Source organism: Montipora foliosa, chromosome 2 (assembly GCF_036669935.1).
Source record: "Montipora foliosa isolate CH-2021 chromosome 2, ASM3666993v2, whole genome shotgun sequence".
NCBI classification, from domain to species: domain Eukaryota; kingdom Metazoa; phylum Cnidaria; class Anthozoa; order Scleractinia; family Acroporidae; genus Montipora; species Montipora foliosa.
Window position 1 is genome coordinate 18490951 of NC_090870.1, and position 17500 is coordinate 18508450.

General features: G+C 40.4%; 1 protein-coding gene across 2 annotated transcripts in view; it reads left to right on the plus strand.

Moving 5' to 3' along the window:
• The window catches only part of LOC137992599 (uncharacterized), a 30628-nt gene extending 13592 nt beyond the window's left edge, over positions 1-17036 (plus strand). For both annotated transcript variants that reach the window (XM_068838026.1, XM_068838027.1), the window contains exons 3-10: positions 949-1156; positions 2417-2434; positions 2889-2924; positions 3453-3761; positions 7877-8230; positions 12558-12724; positions 14933-15029; positions 15757-17036. In XM_068838026.1, the coding sequence (XP_068694127.1) occupies positions 949-1156; positions 2417-2434; positions 2889-2924; positions 3453-3761; positions 7877-8230; positions 12558-12724; positions 14933-15029; positions 15757-16028 (1461 nt within the window). In that variant the 3' untranslated portion in view covers positions 16029-17036. The remainder of the gene's footprint in view (positions 1-948; positions 1157-2416; positions 2435-2888; positions 2925-3452; positions 3762-7876; positions 8231-12557; positions 12725-14932; positions 15030-15756) is intronic.
• Positions 17037-17500: the final 464 nt, after the last annotated feature.

Genomic DNA, 17500 nt, shown 5'->3' on the forward strand with positions numbered 1-17500 from the left:
ATTCCAGCACTTAACAGTATGTATGTATGTATGTATGTATGTATGTATGTATGTATGTATGTATGTATGAAGTTTTTTTGCAGATTTCAAATTCGCACTGGTGGGACATGCCTAAAATATCGCAGCCGTATCTCTTTCGAGCATGCACATATTCTTGAACATACGAAGCAACATGTCAAGAAGCGTTTTCGAGGGTTTCTTTTTCGGACAGTTGAAGGCGCTGCGACAACGGTAGTATGGACGGGGATCAAGCGGTGCGTTTCCATTGACATCGAAACCGGATACGTTTGAAAACGCATTAGTGTGAACGGGGCCTTAGTCGGCCCCACTAGTCACTATCGGTGAGTAAGGTGATGTTCATGAGCAAAAACAATGAAGTTGTAAGCGACGATCTTTAGACGTCGCAAGATAGTCTATGTTTTCTCACTAAATTTTATTTATTTTCATTCCCCTTTTTCCCGCCTGCATTCATATTTGTTTGCAGACAACTCAACGCGTTCTCTTGACAGAGGTGTGGCACTTCCAGTGACACCGGCAAACACGTGCCAAAGCATTTGTTCATATTTTATTATTGCTAAAAGTTTATAAAATAATTACTAGCCAGAGATTGTGAAAACAATCGATGCATTTCCTCGCCTTTGCCACGTTTGCTTTCGTCAACACGCTTCAGTTGTTGCCTAAATTTTTGGGCTTTAATCTGAAGAAAAGAAGTTGAATTATATAGATTCTAATAGACCAATTTCGATATATTAAAATTCAGTCCGAAACAAAAGACATCATCTCGAGGCTCTGGGGAATAAATAGAAGGATTTGTATGAGTTTAGTCCCCAGAGCCTCAAAATGATGCCTTTTGTTTTGGACTGAATTTAAATATATAGAATACCGTAGGTCGTTTGAGACTGCTCATGCATATGTAAATTTAAATTCATCTTTTTTCCAATTTCACAGTACTCTTTTTCCATTGACTTGGACTCCGTTTATGATGGTCCAATTGGTCCGTTGTACGAACTTGCTAAGGTGGAAATGGACAAGAGGAATCTCTTTCAGCTGCTTGTGGAGCTGTCATTTTTCAATGGAATGGAAGAAGAGACTCAGTCGTTTTATAGCCAACCATTCTTGATGAGGAGTAAGCCCAGGAAGAGACCAAGACCGGATGGTGAGTGCCAGGGAGAAAATCCCAACGGATTTTTGCCTAAAAAAATTAGTTGTGGGATGCAGTAGTGTCCTAACGCGTTTTCGCAGCGTTGTTTAATAGGCCATTTCCGAATTCATGTCTGCCTCCTCTTCAAAGCGAGTCTAAGTGCAAAGGTTTTGTTATGAAAAATAGTTTTCATTCATATGGAAAGTAGAACTAATTACCATCACAAAAACTTTGCACTTAGACTCGCTTTGAAGAGGAGACATACGTGAACTCGGAAATGGCCTATTAAACAGTTTTTGTACCGTCAGAATGTACGCCTAAACATTTGAAACGAAAAAGCTTGGAGACGAGGTTGACTGTTGCCATTTACCGGCATATAGTCGTTTGTTTGCACAGTAATCTGCCCTGTGAATGACGTATCGTAACAGCGACCTTGTTTTGGCACAGCTTTTATCATGTAAATAATGTTGTTCTATTACATTCTTGTCTGAAGAAAACTGCTAAGTGCTTTGTTTTAAAACCAGGTCACAGGTAGCCGCACATTTATTCAAAGGTCAGAATAACTCAGTACTCAAAGTCAAATTCCATGAACACGGAAACCTTTTTCATCTCTTAGAAGCACTTCTGTTGGCATTTTTTCCTTTTGGAATACGAAATCCATTCATGATCCCAATTTGCTTAAATTAGTCATCCACTAACGGCTCCGCTTCACTTAAAGTAAGTTAAGTGTTAAGTGAAAGCGTACATGTGCAATTGAACTTTTAAAATTATGGATACAGGGCAAAGCTGACGTCGAAGGCAGTTAAGATGTCAGTGGAGATCTTGTGGTGTCTGTCCTTTGCGAGGGTGAAGTTAGAAGGATTTCCCCAAATTAACGAGAATCAGTCACATTCAATCAAAGGAGAGGCCTTTTCAATAGGAAAAGTGTAAACTTTTTGCGACATCAGGGTTCAGGATGGTCTCTGGGTGCCGTCTTTAAGTCCGGCCACGAGGATCTCTGGGTCTGGGGGCCTCTGGATCTGTACCTGGTATATGGTTTCGTCTTTTAGTAGCATCGCGATTGGCCGCGAGCACAAGACATACCAAGAGTACCATCAGAACCCACCACCACCAACAACAACAACAACAACAAACAGTGAACAGTGTTTTGTTAACTTGGAAACTTGTTAGTACACGTTGTTGTTGTTGTTGTTGTTGTTGTATTTGCCAGATGCAAGCCGCAAGGTTGCTTTTCTCGTGAATGTTTAGGTAAATGTTCTTCATTTCTTTTAACAGATGTCGGAGAAAGTGAAGGTTAGTGGTGTCGTACTTATTTTTTTTTCTGTGTGTATCTTTGGAAATAACTCAAATATGTCGTTAATGATTGCTGTTTTCTTAGGGAAAACAGTTTGAATCGAGTGGGCGGCACAAGAGTGATCAGCTCTTTTTCCCTGGTTCTATCTGTGTGAAACTCCTTCTTTACCCAATCGAAGTCCTACAGTCCTACCAACCATTGGCGGTTTAACCATGACATTCAGGGGATGGGTGGCTAGGTAGCCGATGGTTCCGGCATGAAATCATTTGTCAGTTGTTTTATGGCCCTGCCAGTCTTGCGTTGGGAGACAACGGCGTATTGTCAGAGACTCACTGCCCATTGTTGAAAAAATCTGAATCGACTCGATTCAGTCTGAGGCACCGTGCACAGTCCGCATTATCTATCCAGGTTTTTGACTCTTCGTGAATACCTAAATTTGCTTTGTGTTTACAGCCCAGACCAGTCCAGACAGCACTTGCAACATCTCAGGTACAACCCATTAATAGAAAAATTTTTGTAGTGTGTTTGGCGTTTAAATCATGACGCAGATGACACTGAACTTAACCTTATGCCATGGTATGGTGTCGCACTAGAGATAAAACATCACAAATTATTGTCAAAATGCACGGGATGAACTATGACTGATGTCGACTCCTTGCGGACTGTGAATTCCTCTTGGTGGCAGATATGTTTCACAATAAATATTTGTTGTGATTCTGTGTACGTACACAGCAAGTTACCTTGCGAGCAGAGACCCTTCAGTCTTCCTAGATAAATCGAAGGGTCATCGCTCACAGGGTAACAGCAGGAATAAAAATTAAACACAAAACTAGTCTTGGAATATCCTTCATTCCTCACTACGTATACATAAGGTCATATTAATGTGCTTCCCGTTTGAAATATGCTCAAAACGCAAATTAATACTTCCGTCACAAAAAAACCCTCCAAATTCCTCAAGGGATTTGAGTCTAAAACCTTCACTTCTCTGTCTGATGATCTATTTCCTTGTCATTTTAGGATCTGCTGAATTCCAACACCTTCATGTAATAGAACACTTAGAAGCCAAACGAGCTCATATCGATCATCTGTCGTTTCGGGTGTCCAGTCCAGATGACAGAAAAGCCGACATTGGATACCACTTCAAACTTAAAAATCCCGATGTGTGCGATGATTTTGAGGAAGGACATGTGGTCGGGTTTTTCAAGGATGAAGACGGGACGTCCAGCATTCAGCTCCTGGATAATAAGAATGGAAAGGAAGCTTTTATGGCTGGAGTCATTACTCGATCTGCTTACCTAGAGGCCACTCCGGCCATGCACGATGACGGTTTGTGATATACATACATATATGTTAATGTACATGTATATGTTGTCGGTCAAATCCAGGCTCAGATTGAATCCGTTTTTACCTAGATTAATCGGGGATCATCATTTTACATAGGCTGAATATGCACTCTACCTAATTTAAAGCGGTTATCAGCCCCCCAAAATTGAGAACACCTATACCTTCCCTCAAGCTCTGTTAGGAATCTCAACACGTCTTCTTAATGTGTCGTACCTTCTTATCGGTTTCTGTATTCATACCCGTATCCATTCAGTCTCAACATTACAACATAGTAAGGGAACAAAGAACTGTCCTATTCTCGTATTGGTACACGAACTCGCACCCTTCAGGCCCCAGTTGTTCAAACGATGGATAACTCTATCTACCGAATAAATCACTTTCCAGTGGATAAGTCATAGCGAAAGCAATTGCACTATCCATTGGATAGTGATTTATCCGGTGGATAGCGTTATCCACGTTTTGAACAACTGGGCCAGATCTATAATCCTGTGTCTTCACCGCTACACTACAGCGACGAATATTTTCAACAGTTCTTTTCATTATTTACTTTTCTATAATAAGTTAACTGATATCCATGTATAATTAGCCAAAATTTTACATAAGCTTGGTTTCCAGTTTCTCTTGGGACCATTGTAGGTCCCAGGAGAAGATAATCCAGTGCCGCTGCTGTCACAAGATTTATGGTGGTGAAACTGGCAGGAGACTAGGTGACAGATTCCGAGAACATCTGCGCTCCACACGGCTGAGCAACATAGATCCGGGGTCCCCGCAGGCCATCATTTTTCATCATCGGGTCACACTCCTGAGGACATGTTAGTCTCTGTTATCCCCTCCGGCTTCAGCAGTGTTTTAGACCAACTTATTTTTAGGCTAGCGGATATTTAAGTACCGGTCTCTAAACCCAGGCAGTTTAAACACAGACTTCAATTTTCTTTGACAATAGGGACTTTACGATCTACGACGACGACGGCGACGTCGACGAAAACGTCACATCAAAATATAACTTTGCACTATCGGCGTAAGTTTCACGCGGTTAGGCCATCTCATTAGCGTCGTACAATGTGGGCGAAGTATCCTAAAAATAAATTGGTACGAGCGGTTTCGGAGTAAAAATAGAGAATGAAAGATTCACATTTGTGCGCTCGCGTTGTCGTCAAAACCTCAAAATTGGTGATTTTACGTCCTTGTTGTGCAGAGTACCGCACGACTTTGTGCTAAAATGCGTGCTTACGTGCAGCACGATTATTTTTCTTCTTTTAACCAATCATATCGTTGTTTCGTGGCATTCTCGTTGATGACCGCGTCGTAATTCCGCGTCGTAGATCGTAAAGTCCCTACTGTCAAAGTCAGCGCGCGCTATGACCTTCCTTCTTTTTTTATTTGAACTTTACGCCGCGCGCCTCCAGTTACTTTAAAAACCACTGAAGAAGAGGGAGCACCCTCGAAACTTCCTTTTTATTTTAAATACTGGCACATTTTCGTCATAAACTCCTTGAAATTTTTGTAGACCGGAAAGTCCGAGTTCGATTACCGGTACTAGTACAGTTCTTTGTTCCCTTACTATATATACTAATATTGAGACCGAATGGAAAAGTGTACAAATACAGAAACCGACAAGATGATAAGAAACATAAGATGTGTTGAGATGCGTTTGACAGAGCTGGTATAGGTGGTTCCAATCCTTTTTTGTTTTCAATCTTTTTTTGAGGGGTTTATAGCTAATTTAAACTAGTTAGAGTGCATTTTCATCCAGGTAAAATGAGAATCACGACTTTAATTAACCTAGGTAAAACGGATTCAAACTGAGACCAGATTAACCTTCAACATATACATATTCTAACAAATAGATTTAGCCAAGCCTAAAAGCGGAGCTCCCGTTTCGAACCCCATGGCCCAGAGAGCAATATAGTGTATATGGAAAGGTACAAAATTAATCGTCATTAGTGTATACAGTTTATAGTTTACCTTTGAGCTGACAGCAGTAAATAAACAAGCCTTGCAAACAATAACCAACAATTTTAATCAACAACTAAAACTGAAATTAAGTGCACAGTAATCTCTTTCACAACATTTTCCGTTTGGCTGATAATCTTTACACCCTGTCTCTTCAGTTTAGACTGAACAACAGCAAAAATTACTAATTAAAAAGTCAAGCTAAAGCGTAGTAATTCGCTAAATCGACTGCAATTTCACCGTCAAACAAAGCAGCTTACGACTGGACGTCCATTTCACACAAAAAGCCCATAAATCGAAAGGTATTAATTTAGTGTGGACACTAAGTCACCACAGTAATTATGATTCAGTTCCAAAACCGCGTGACAAACAAGACAAACGATTGTTAAAACTCAATCGCTCAATCACTTTCGAGCTTGTGGCCTTATCTGGCCAAAAAGAACATAAACTGTCCCAAACATTCGAACTCTCGACGCCGTATAAATTTATATTGGATTGCAGTGCATTTATCTGCAACGAAAAAAAAAAAAAGGAACTTTATTTAAGTGTCAAGTCATCCTAGCGCTGGAGCTCTAATTGCGGACACTGTAAACTGAAATGAACAATCAACGCAAATCAAGTCAAATGTTGGTTTTTGAGGAGAGGGTAAACCGGAGTACCCGGAGAAAACCTGTTGGTGTAGAATAGAGAACCAACAAACTCAACCCACATATGACGCCGAGTCTGCGAATCAGAACCCGGGCAACACTGATTGGTGGGAGACGAGTGCTCTCACCACTGCGCCATCCCTGCACATGTAAGCAACGTTTGGGACAGTTAAGGTTATCTTTGGCTAGATCGATAAGAAAAGCGGTTTGATAAGCTCGAACCTGCGATTTTCGGCAAAATCTCCGACAACAATTGAGTTATATATGCTATTTACAAGGTAATTTTTGTGAATTAAAATGTTAAAACCAAACGTTTTCCTGTGGCAAACAAGGCAAATCAAAAGCGGCCTCTTTAACAACAAAGACAAAAACACCCACAGATCCAAAGTTGTTTACAAAGGAGATTGTTCTTGTGGTGTTGATTACATTGGCGAGACTGTGAGAAACTTAGCAGTGCGAATTGCGGAACATTCAAATCCTGCTCACACCTCTGAACCTGCAAAACACCTGCGTGAAAACCCATCACATTTTTTCACTTGGCGCGTTCTCTCTTCAGCACAAACATTACATAAACGTAGGATCGTCGAGGGGCTAATGTTCCAACAATTCCGCCCCAGTCTGAACAAACAAGTTATTTCTTATGTTTCCAATCTTCTCCCAACGGGAATTACATAAGATATAGATGCTTGGATACGTGCAGACGGTCGTTTTTCCTGATGATGGCAAACAGCCGAAAACGTTTGGTTTTAACATTGTAATTTCACAAAAATTACCTTGTAAATAGCATATATTTTACCTAAGCGATTGATTGATTTGGACAGCAATTGAGTTGTAACAATCGTTTGTCTTGTTTGTCACGCGGTTTTGTGGCCGGCAACGGTTGCTTATTCATCATTACTGACTATGGCTACTGTTCACACTTAATTAATACCTTTCGATTTATAGGCTTTTTCTGTGAAATGGATGTCCAGTCGTGAACTGCTTGGAAATTGCAGTCAGACACTACCGTATCCAGAGGCTGACCTGCCTCCCCACCTCCACCCTGACAGTCAGTACGGGAATACGCTGACGTCATAACCAAAATTTCTTACGTGGATAGATTTCCCAAAAAAAATTACCCATGTTTCTCCGCTGAGCTCCGCTAAAAGATTCATATCGTTCTCGCATCAATCAAGCAATCAGTCAATTAAGTGATCGATCCATAATAGGTCGTCTCTCAGGCAAGCAGTCAGTCTGTCACATAAAAATTAAACACAAAATGTAATGCGTGACTCTGTCCGCTTATCGAACATAGTGTAGGAATGTATTATTTCCGCAAGTAAGTGAAACTAAGTGGTGCATTCCTAAAAAATACTGGTCCAAAGATTGTTCTTTGTCGTAGTAATTGAGACCAAAACGAATGCTGCAAACTTAAGGGAAGTTAAAATTTTCACAGCTTATATTTCCGCTCTAGTTTTTCTGTTGCTCTGCATTAGGCCCCGTTTTATTACGTTTCAGATGAGACCGATGTTGTTTGCGTGATCGGAGTAATAAAAGTGAAGTGCGTTGGTTCAGTTCGCGCTGGCGAAAGAATCTACGCTACTGTCGACAACCAAAACCCCGGTACAGCAATCCCAGAATCCCATCTGCCCCCCAGCGTGGTTTTGAGCAGAAGTAGCCTGCTTCTGGGAATGTCAATGGAGGAAAAAAAGGCTTCTAAGCTCGATGACGTCAACATGGTGGAGTGTTTCGTGTGCATTGTGCTGGGGATCAGTGATAAACAAATGCGAATGGAGATCGACGAAATGTACGATCAATTTGAGATGGTTCTTGCTGTAAAGCTGCGGAAAGAGAGAAAGAGATTCAGAAAAAGTAAGATACGGCTTTCGATATTTGTTTCCCAATTGAAGTTCCTCTCGCTCCGTCAGTAATATACTAATCAGCTCACGTTTTGATTACTGTTATTGCTATTAACAGCTAAATATATTTTTACAAAGAAGGTTTGCATATTTTCCAGCACTGGCCGTATGGCACTTATATCTATCGAAGTTTTTCCCTGTCCCTGTTTGGGCCCGGTTCCATAACTAGTGGTGACGCTCACATAAATTACATGGGAATTTATCCACTTCAAGTTACACTCTGGTACAATATAAATTTGTTATTAGTTCAGTAAGGCCATTCTCACTTATCTATTAATCCATCGTAAATGGTTTGAACCCAGGAGTCATATGATAATTAAGTTAAGTACGATCGTGCGGGTGAGTGTAGTCCAGAAGTCATCCATATTCACTTGACTCTGAAGATGACTTCCTCTCAGGTTGTCGAAACGTCAGTCAATGAGGCCGTGCCGGGGGGGAGGGGGAAGGGGTCCCGTGTCGCTTGTTTTAATTTTAAAATCTCCCAATGACCCACTAAGCGACTAAGAGTATTTTTAACTCCCACCTGAATGGGATACCAGTCCATCGCAGGGTTACCCCCAGCATTTTGCCGGTACCCATTTATATACCCGGGTGAAGAGAGGCACCGTGGGAGTAAAGTGTCTTGCCTAAGAACACAACACAATGTCCCCGGCCAAGACCTGAACCCGGACCACACTAACCATGAGGCCACCGCACCGTCGAAAAGTGATATAACGGCGCGTGATATCGAGGTGCCTGCAGCTTCAAACTTGATGGGCGTTCCACAGTTAACCGCTTTCGCTTCTCGAGCATGTTACGGCTAACAAGCCATCCGCTTAACATGCAACGTGATAAAATAAATCGCAACAAAGAAATAAATGAAATTTATTTATCGATTTATTCGTCCTTGGTATGACTGCTATGTCATGCACAACAATAAAATATTTCATCTGTCCGGAAATCTTAAAATAAAGGCTATGACTACGTTTACACTAAAGCAAAAGTTTCCGGATTCGTGACAAATCCGGAACGTGTACCGAATTCGTTTTTAAAATCTTGTTGTGATGAGTAAGGTCGAACCACTCCAAGTAACAGTTCCACTTCACTAAAAGTCTAGTTCAACGTGGCTGTATTTTCTGATTTTGGCTTTGGATACCATTTTGAGTAATGAAACAGCGCTTCGCTTAAGGCCCGTACAAACGCTCGCAACATTGTTGGCCAACTAGACGCAACATTGTTGGGCCCAACATGTTGCGAGCGTTTGCACACCATGTTGTGTGTTGTTGCGGCGTGTTGTTGCGACTTGTTGGAAGTTGTTGGAACTGGTCAAACTTCAGAGCCAACAAGTGCCAACATTTCTATTGTTTCACGGTCATCGAAGCGTGGTCCAACAATGTTGCGTTCGTTTGCACAGCACATCCCACAATGTTGCGCCGGCGCACGCGCACTACATGCCACGCATCCACACAAAGACATGCGAACAAGAAATCAACATGGCGTCGGAGATGGAAAACGTCCCAGAGTCCTTTGTCTAAAGACCCAACATGTTGTGACTTGTTGCGAGCGTTTGCACACATCGGCTAACATCGCGCAACAAGAGACAACATTGTTTGGCCCAACAATGTTGCGTGTTGTTACGAGCGTTTGCACGGGCCTTTAGTAACCTGATTCATCGAGTCAGTGTAAACAGTTGTACATCCGAGAATGATTTTAATGCAAACATGCACGAATCCGAATCCCCTAATGAATCCGAATACACTTACAAATCCGGAAACTTTCCCCCTAGTACAAACGTAGTCTAATGTATGTGCTGATGTTGGTTTCGAAGTTTCCCGGCGATTCCTGATTCCCATAATTATTGTTCACGGTAAATATCGCAATATCTATTTCGCAAATCACGTCCAGAGCACAGGTAAATCACAACCTGTGTAAAGCCCTGGTCAATGTCCACAAATTTCTTTTGAATGCAAACATGATCTTACAATTTGTTGATTGCACAATTCTTAAATCACCGGCAAGAAATCTTGGCTCTTTCTGATCTCAAATTGACTTTAATTTGGTCTCATAAAAGGATATTAACACTGCTTCTAATGCTTTGCGGTCGAAAAGAAAAATTGTGCGAAATCAACTGCCCTTACAAATCGACGCGTCATGGTAGGCAGGGAGGGGATAGGGAGTTGAAGGTTGAATCAAGGCAATAAACACATGCAATGTCACGAGGCTCAATAGATCTTGTGCATTAGATGTCTTTTACCTTCTTTGAAGACCTTTGAAGCACAAAGAAAATTGACCAAAATTACTTCTAGCATCAGTTTTCGGTCTTCAATTTAGGGTCTTTTGGAAGGGAAATTAATACTGTATGTAGGTGCAAGTGTTTTTTGATAATCCGTTGGATATCTGGCAAAATTGGATTTTAGTCTGAAAGCACCAATGGAAAAACTTTCTTAGCTGACTTGACCTGTTTGCTCGTTTAGTGGCCCTCTCTTGGGATCCTGCTATGATTTTTATCTGATTACATTCATTCAGAGGACCTCAATGGGGAGCTTGTTACCACACACAAACACTATTCATTAGGCTTTATATTTTTTCTAGTTTTTTTCACATAATTGTACTCGTCTTCACATGTCATTCAATCAGTTGACCTTGTAATTTAGACCTTTGTTGTATTACGTAACCTTAATTTCAATATGCATACTTGATATATAAGTCGTTGCTCTTGTAACTCACAACCATTGTAAATAGCTTTTTAGTTTCTAATTTTTAACCTGAAAAAGGCCGAACAGCCGAAACGTCGTTTCCCATTAAAGCCGGAACAGTCAATTCATACACAGATCTATAAATTCTGGAGAAGATATTGTATCCTTGGATCGTCTTACTAATCAATGTTGTCGTTCCATTTAAGGTCATGCCTAACTTTAACACCAAGTAATTTAAAGGCCGAAACACTTCCCAAGTGGTGATTTCCTATGCAGATATGCTGTATAACAGTGTTTGGATACTCCATAAAGTTTATAAGCATTTCTGTACATTTAAGTGGATTTAATCTTACAGTGCTCGATAAAATATATATATATATATATATATATATATATATATATATTTGTATCTCTAACATCTGAATTCAAAATGATAATTGAGTTACGAGGTAAAATTTCTAAAAGTGTCGTATCATCTACATATTTACCTCTATTCGACTCCACTTCTATCACGCCCATCTTAGTCCCTTGGGGCATGCCAACACGTGTGCTTCCACTCATGCAGGCAAGGTATTACCTTTACACGCAGCTTGGGTTCTATTAGTCAGAAAAGACAGATATCACAGGGTCCACACTAAGGAGTGATAGTTCATCCATAAGTATTTGGTGATCTATCATATCAAATCCCTTTGAAAAATCAGAAAAGAAGATCTGGATACAAGAATTTCCGCACATCGATAGCATCATGGATAGCTTGCAAGAGGTAAAAAAACAGGCATGAGTTGCTGACTGCCGTTTCCTGGCAAATTGCTTAGGATCAATATACTCGCCTATTTGATGTAAAGTCTTCAATTGGTGAAACCGTCTAAGATCTTAGCAACAATGTTAGTGAGCGAGATTGGATGGTGGTCACTGTGAATCTCCTGAGGTGGTGAGACCTTTGGTACTGGTTTTCACGCATTTGTTCTTGTTACTGCCGGACTGTGGTTGCTCACTCTGTATCGTATATAACTATCAATCGATCAGTTCAGTATATTTAACAATTATTCCTCGAGCCCGAATGGGCTGTGAGTCAATAGCCCATGAGGCCGAAGGCCGAATGGGCTATTGACTCAGAGGCCATGACGGCGAGAGGAATAATTGTTTTAGTAAAATCCAACTAGTTGGTCAAAAAAATATCGAGACAAAACATCTTTCGCTAGTTAAAGCCAGACTTTAATTGTTGTTTTGGTTTTCAAAGCCGGCGCTTTTCGCTACTAGTGGGCTATAACAAATAGCCTACTAGTAGCTCAACCAATCAGAACGCAGCATTGATAATAGACCACTAGTTGGATTTTACTAATAATATATATCTAGTGAGTGTGTCACATAATGGACCATGATTTTATGTATGATGTCGTACCAATGTTAAAAAAAACATAAATAAGAATTTCTATTATTTCTCTTCCCACTCCACTACGGGCATCAGCACAATCGCACTCCACAATGTCGTTGTGTTGTTTGTTTTTTTCACGTACGATTTGAATGATACAACTGCTTATATAAGTTACCTCTTGACTGCAATGATTTGCAACTCTTATGATTTTGTTTTTCATTTCTTTGCAGTGTTGTGCATCGCGTTTTCTGTCGTTATATTTGTCATGGGGCTGGTGACAATTTTCTTGATCCAAATTTTGTACCCGGGAAGCGCATTTAGATACATGCTTTGTAAAAGGGGATCCTTAGACGGCACATGTACTTATAAATTCATTCCCTATGGTGACATAGTACAGGTAATATTTCTCAGACTAATATAATTACAAGCTTTGACATTTTTCTGTCATTTTGTAAATCCAGGGATAACACTACTAAGGTGGACCTGCAGAACACCGAACCGCGGAACCTGCGGAACCCGTGGAACCTTAGGGAAGAACTGTTTTTATTGAAGCTACATGATAAAAACGATGAGATTTATATTACTGTTTGTTAAATATCGACTGTACCCGCCGAAAATTCCGTTCCAGGAGCCATTATTAGCTTTTATCTGCGTATTTGCACCATCTGACTCAAGTTAGCCGACTAACTGGTGGATTGATTACGTGACAAGTCATGATCTACCAACTCATTTTACAACCGCAGACGATCCCGGTTGGTTTTACGATTTAAAATTCTCAACGTGATGCTATTTGATGCCTGTCAGTTGTCATTTTGGTTTTGTAGTTTTCGTTTAACGCCTGTTTTAGTACCTTTCCGCAGTTCTCAAGGCAGTGGACAAGGTCAGTCTTGTACGTATGTTTCCAGTTTTCCTAATCCTTTTTGGTGTCATTACTTAGGTCTCTGTGTTTTCGGTTGGCTTCGGTCAGTCATCGCCTCATTTGCCTTTTATGTTTGTGTTATTTTCTTTAGTTTTACGGCGTCTGTTTGACTTCAGGACAACTGATTGCCAGCTATAACTACCGCTGGTTTGATCAATCGCTTGTGGTTACGAGAAGAAATTAGTTTGTTGCGTTGGTGGTGGGATGGATTCCCTGATCTTGGCCTATGCCTTGCACATAAATATACTTGAATTGTTGAATCGTTAGCATGTAGGCGACATTTAATTATCACCGAGAAGAATCAAATAAAGTGGATTTTTTCAAATATCAACTTTTCCACAGAGAGAAAAACGTGTAGTCGAAGAACCTTCCACCATTCATGTTTACAGTATAGTAAGTCTTTCGTCGGAATACCTTCGTAACAACAGCAACAACAACAACAACAACAACAAATTATCAAAAGCAGAGAATAGACCATTTTACAGTTGTAGCTAAGTTACCTGGCCTAAGAATGGAAGCGAGGCTGCCGGTGACCCTGTTTTGATACAAACCTTCATGCTTTTGTAAGGTAAATATAGAATAATTGGCATTACAACAACACAATTTACATGATAAAAGCAGTGGGGGTTGTATCAATACAAGGTCACCGGCAGCCTCACAGACATTCATAGGCTAGGTCGCTGAGGAAACAACTGTAAAATGGCTTATTGAGCAGATGGTTATTGTTATTGTGACTTGCCGCGCAATGCACCAGTTAATCGGCTAACTTGAATCAGATGGTGCCAGTACGCAGACAACAGCAAGAATTGGCGACTGGAACGCGATAATCGGCGGGTTCAGTCGATATTTAACAAATGTTAACGCGAATCTCTTCGTTTTTATCATGGGGTTTCAATAAAAACAGTCATTTCTCGAGGGTCCGCGGTCTGCAGTTCCGCAGCTTAGTCTTACCCTAAATTTAGCTGGTTTTGAAAAGCTGTTAATTTTAGATCAAGTTAGTTGTTTTCTCGAAAGATCTATTTTATCATTTTTTTTTATCCTCGTCATCAGTTGGAGCTAGATATTTTTACCTTTTATAGCTTGGCATCGAAGTTTCACAAGAGAAAATTAGGGAGACAGAGAGGGAGTCGGCCATTCTAGCTCTTGGGATATGTTGATTTCAGTTAAGTTATTTTTAGATGTCAAGAAAACGGAAGTTTGTTTCCCGAGGCGTCCACAAAGCCAGAAAGAAAACAAAATGGCGTCCGAAGTGAAATTACGGTTTGTTGACGAAAACGAATTTCAGAAGCAAGGAAATTGGTACATCTTGCCCCAAAATCCGAAGTGGGAGATAAATTGTACATTTTTTGTGAATCTAAAAGCTTGGTGGACGGAGAATACGACTCCGAAAGCCATACTGAATATCCAACAGCCGCCATTACACAATCATGCCAGATAAGTTCGTATGACGTCAGGCTTAATAGTCGCAGACGTCTCGGAAAGAAACAGACTTTCGATCTAAAAATAACTTTTGCGAATCTCTCATATCCCAGCCAACGCTCATACTCTCCTTTTCTTTTGAGTTCAGGATGAGAGTTTGGTTGAGGAAAGAATTAGGGTTTCTTGGGATTTACCAATGAATAAAGAGTATTATTATTAATAGTAATCAAAAGGCAACTGAACGTCATTTCCTTTGATACATTGCAGCGCTGTAAGACCAACGGGGTCGAATTTACTTGGGAAGGTTTGAAAGAGAAACTATCATTGGACGACGTTCAGCCTTTGGAATTTTCAAACCATACAAGTAAGAAGCATCTTAAGTTTCACTTCGGATTAGGCCACTTTCAAAAATACCATAACACTCTTTGTTTGCCCTCCAACATTTTGCATGGGAATTGTTTCCAGTTGCTCTCAGTGGGACTTACGATGGTCTCAAGAGAAAATAAAAACAATGCTTACACAACATTTTGGAGGGCAAACAAAGAGTATTATAGTCAGTACTTTTAAGAGTCAACTTCGAAAAAATCTGATGTGTCCATCCAAATCAAGAAGTGGAAATTTTGGGACTTTTATTTCTGTCGTAAGTCTTAACGCGAAAAGAAAGCAAAGGAAACTTTCAGTAGATTTATAAACTGCTTGGATAATGCGCAGAATGAATGGAAGGTACGCAGATCTTAACAACCGCTCTTTCATTTTGGTTTGCTACAGAACGCCGCCTGATTGTGTCTTGTGTAATGGATTATTTTTGCTTAGTTGCGTTATTGTTTTCTAAACCAATCGCGGAAGCATTTGTAATATATTTAGCAAACGTATTGTCACGTACTGTGTGACAAATGTCGTTAGCACCAACGGAATTTGTGCTTTTGCGCCTTTTTTTTTCTTGCCTGTAGTGTTTTTGTACTTGTCGTTTATATTAAATGTCAGATATTGAACCTTCGGATCCTTATGGTTATACAGTCCTATCGAGCGATATATCTCGCCGCCTTCTTTTGGGGGACAGTTCTTAGATGATCCTTTTGTTAATATTTTAGGGTTACCAGGAAAGAAACATTATTACTTAAACGTGGATAGGTGTGCTTTTGGTGGATCAATCAAGTTATCTGGAGGATACGAAAGCATCACCAATAGCAAACAAGTTTGTGGCCCGATGTTCTTTGCTGTCAATCAAAACTGCACCGCTGTTTATTATTACCAGCATGCTCCTCACGAGGGGTGGATTAAGTATAAATCAGTCAATTACTATTCATATTTATATAAACAACTTAAGTGCGAACCTAAAAAAGATTTTCAGCGACACAACTGAACTGTGGTTATCGGCGGATTGAAAAGCTGCTCGCAAACTCGATTAGGGTGCGGACCTTAGACCTTATTGTTTATTCAAACAAAAGGAATGTTGTGTTTCCACTATATATGTATAAATATATATACAACATGAATGACATGAAGGAGGCATGTTAATCGTCACTATGTCAAATTTTCTGCAGACTAGATTGGCCGCGTTCAACCAAGATGTAGTATACACATTTTGCATTATTTAAGTTTCTTATCTCGGATTGCAATGCGAAAGCAGGTCATTGATCACTTTTTCAGGTAAAAGGTACTTGCTAGTACTCGCGTCGAGAAAATAACTTTGCAAAAAAGGAGTGGGCGCAGACAGAATTCCTTACGGACATCTCGATTAACGAAGAAACTATTTCCAGGAACCTGTTTCTCAGTAGGCTAGCGCGAGGCTTGCATCGTTCAGTTTTACTTTCAAAGATACAGTCGCCTGAGGCATGGAAATTTATTTATGTAATTTCGTGAGATGTAGTGCATGCATTTGTTATTTTATTTGAGACCGACCGCAGAAAAACGGCAAGCCCGCTCTCTAACTTTTAACACTATCAGTTCTGAAATCACAATTCGGCGAGTGGGAAGCTGTTCTATCCGACGTCACATCAATATCTTCGCAGTTAAAGGACCAGAAAGCCATCTTTAAATTGTATTTATTTGTGCTAACGAAAAAATACATTGGTGGCGTCCTTTCGACAGGGTAGATCGACAATAACGTCATTTACGCACAAAAATGCACCGTTTCCAGTGAACGGGCAAATGATTGACAGGATAGCACAGTTTTGACTGCCGCGCGTGCGCACCGCGGGCGCGGATTCCGTATGCAAAGAAAGTACACAAATACTGTCAGTTAACATAATGTAAGGTAAACCGGTAATATTATGTTACAATAACTGCGTGATTATGAATACCTTCAATTGAATGTCAAGAAAGTAGTTGCGGATTTTTATTGGTCTTTTGTAATAAACACATTTACTTACTTGCTTGCGAACTAAAGAATCTACGCTACTGCCTACAATCTCAACTCCTGCTCAGTAAATTCGAGAATCCCAAGTGGCCCTTGGAGTACTGGGCATTCCAATGGAGCCACTCGGAAGGCCTCTAAGTTCGATCAAGTATGATATGGAGCATCGTCTTCTTGTCCATTTTCTTAAGGATCAATCATACACCAACCGAGAGTGGCAAGATTTACGATCAGATCGAGTTAGGGGGTAAGTGCGGCTACACGCACACCTTTCCCGCTTTAAGAACTCTGCCCAAAATGACGTCAGTCTGGAGCATTAGTTTGAGTTCATTATGTTGGGGAGCAATCATAAACAATAAAGGCCGATAGAGAGAGAAATGTTCAATTAATTTAAAGTTGGCTCCTGGAAGGAAAGACTTTCTGGAGAGTAATGTTTGATTTAAAGAGCGGATTAGAGACGAAAGATTGAAGTAAAATGT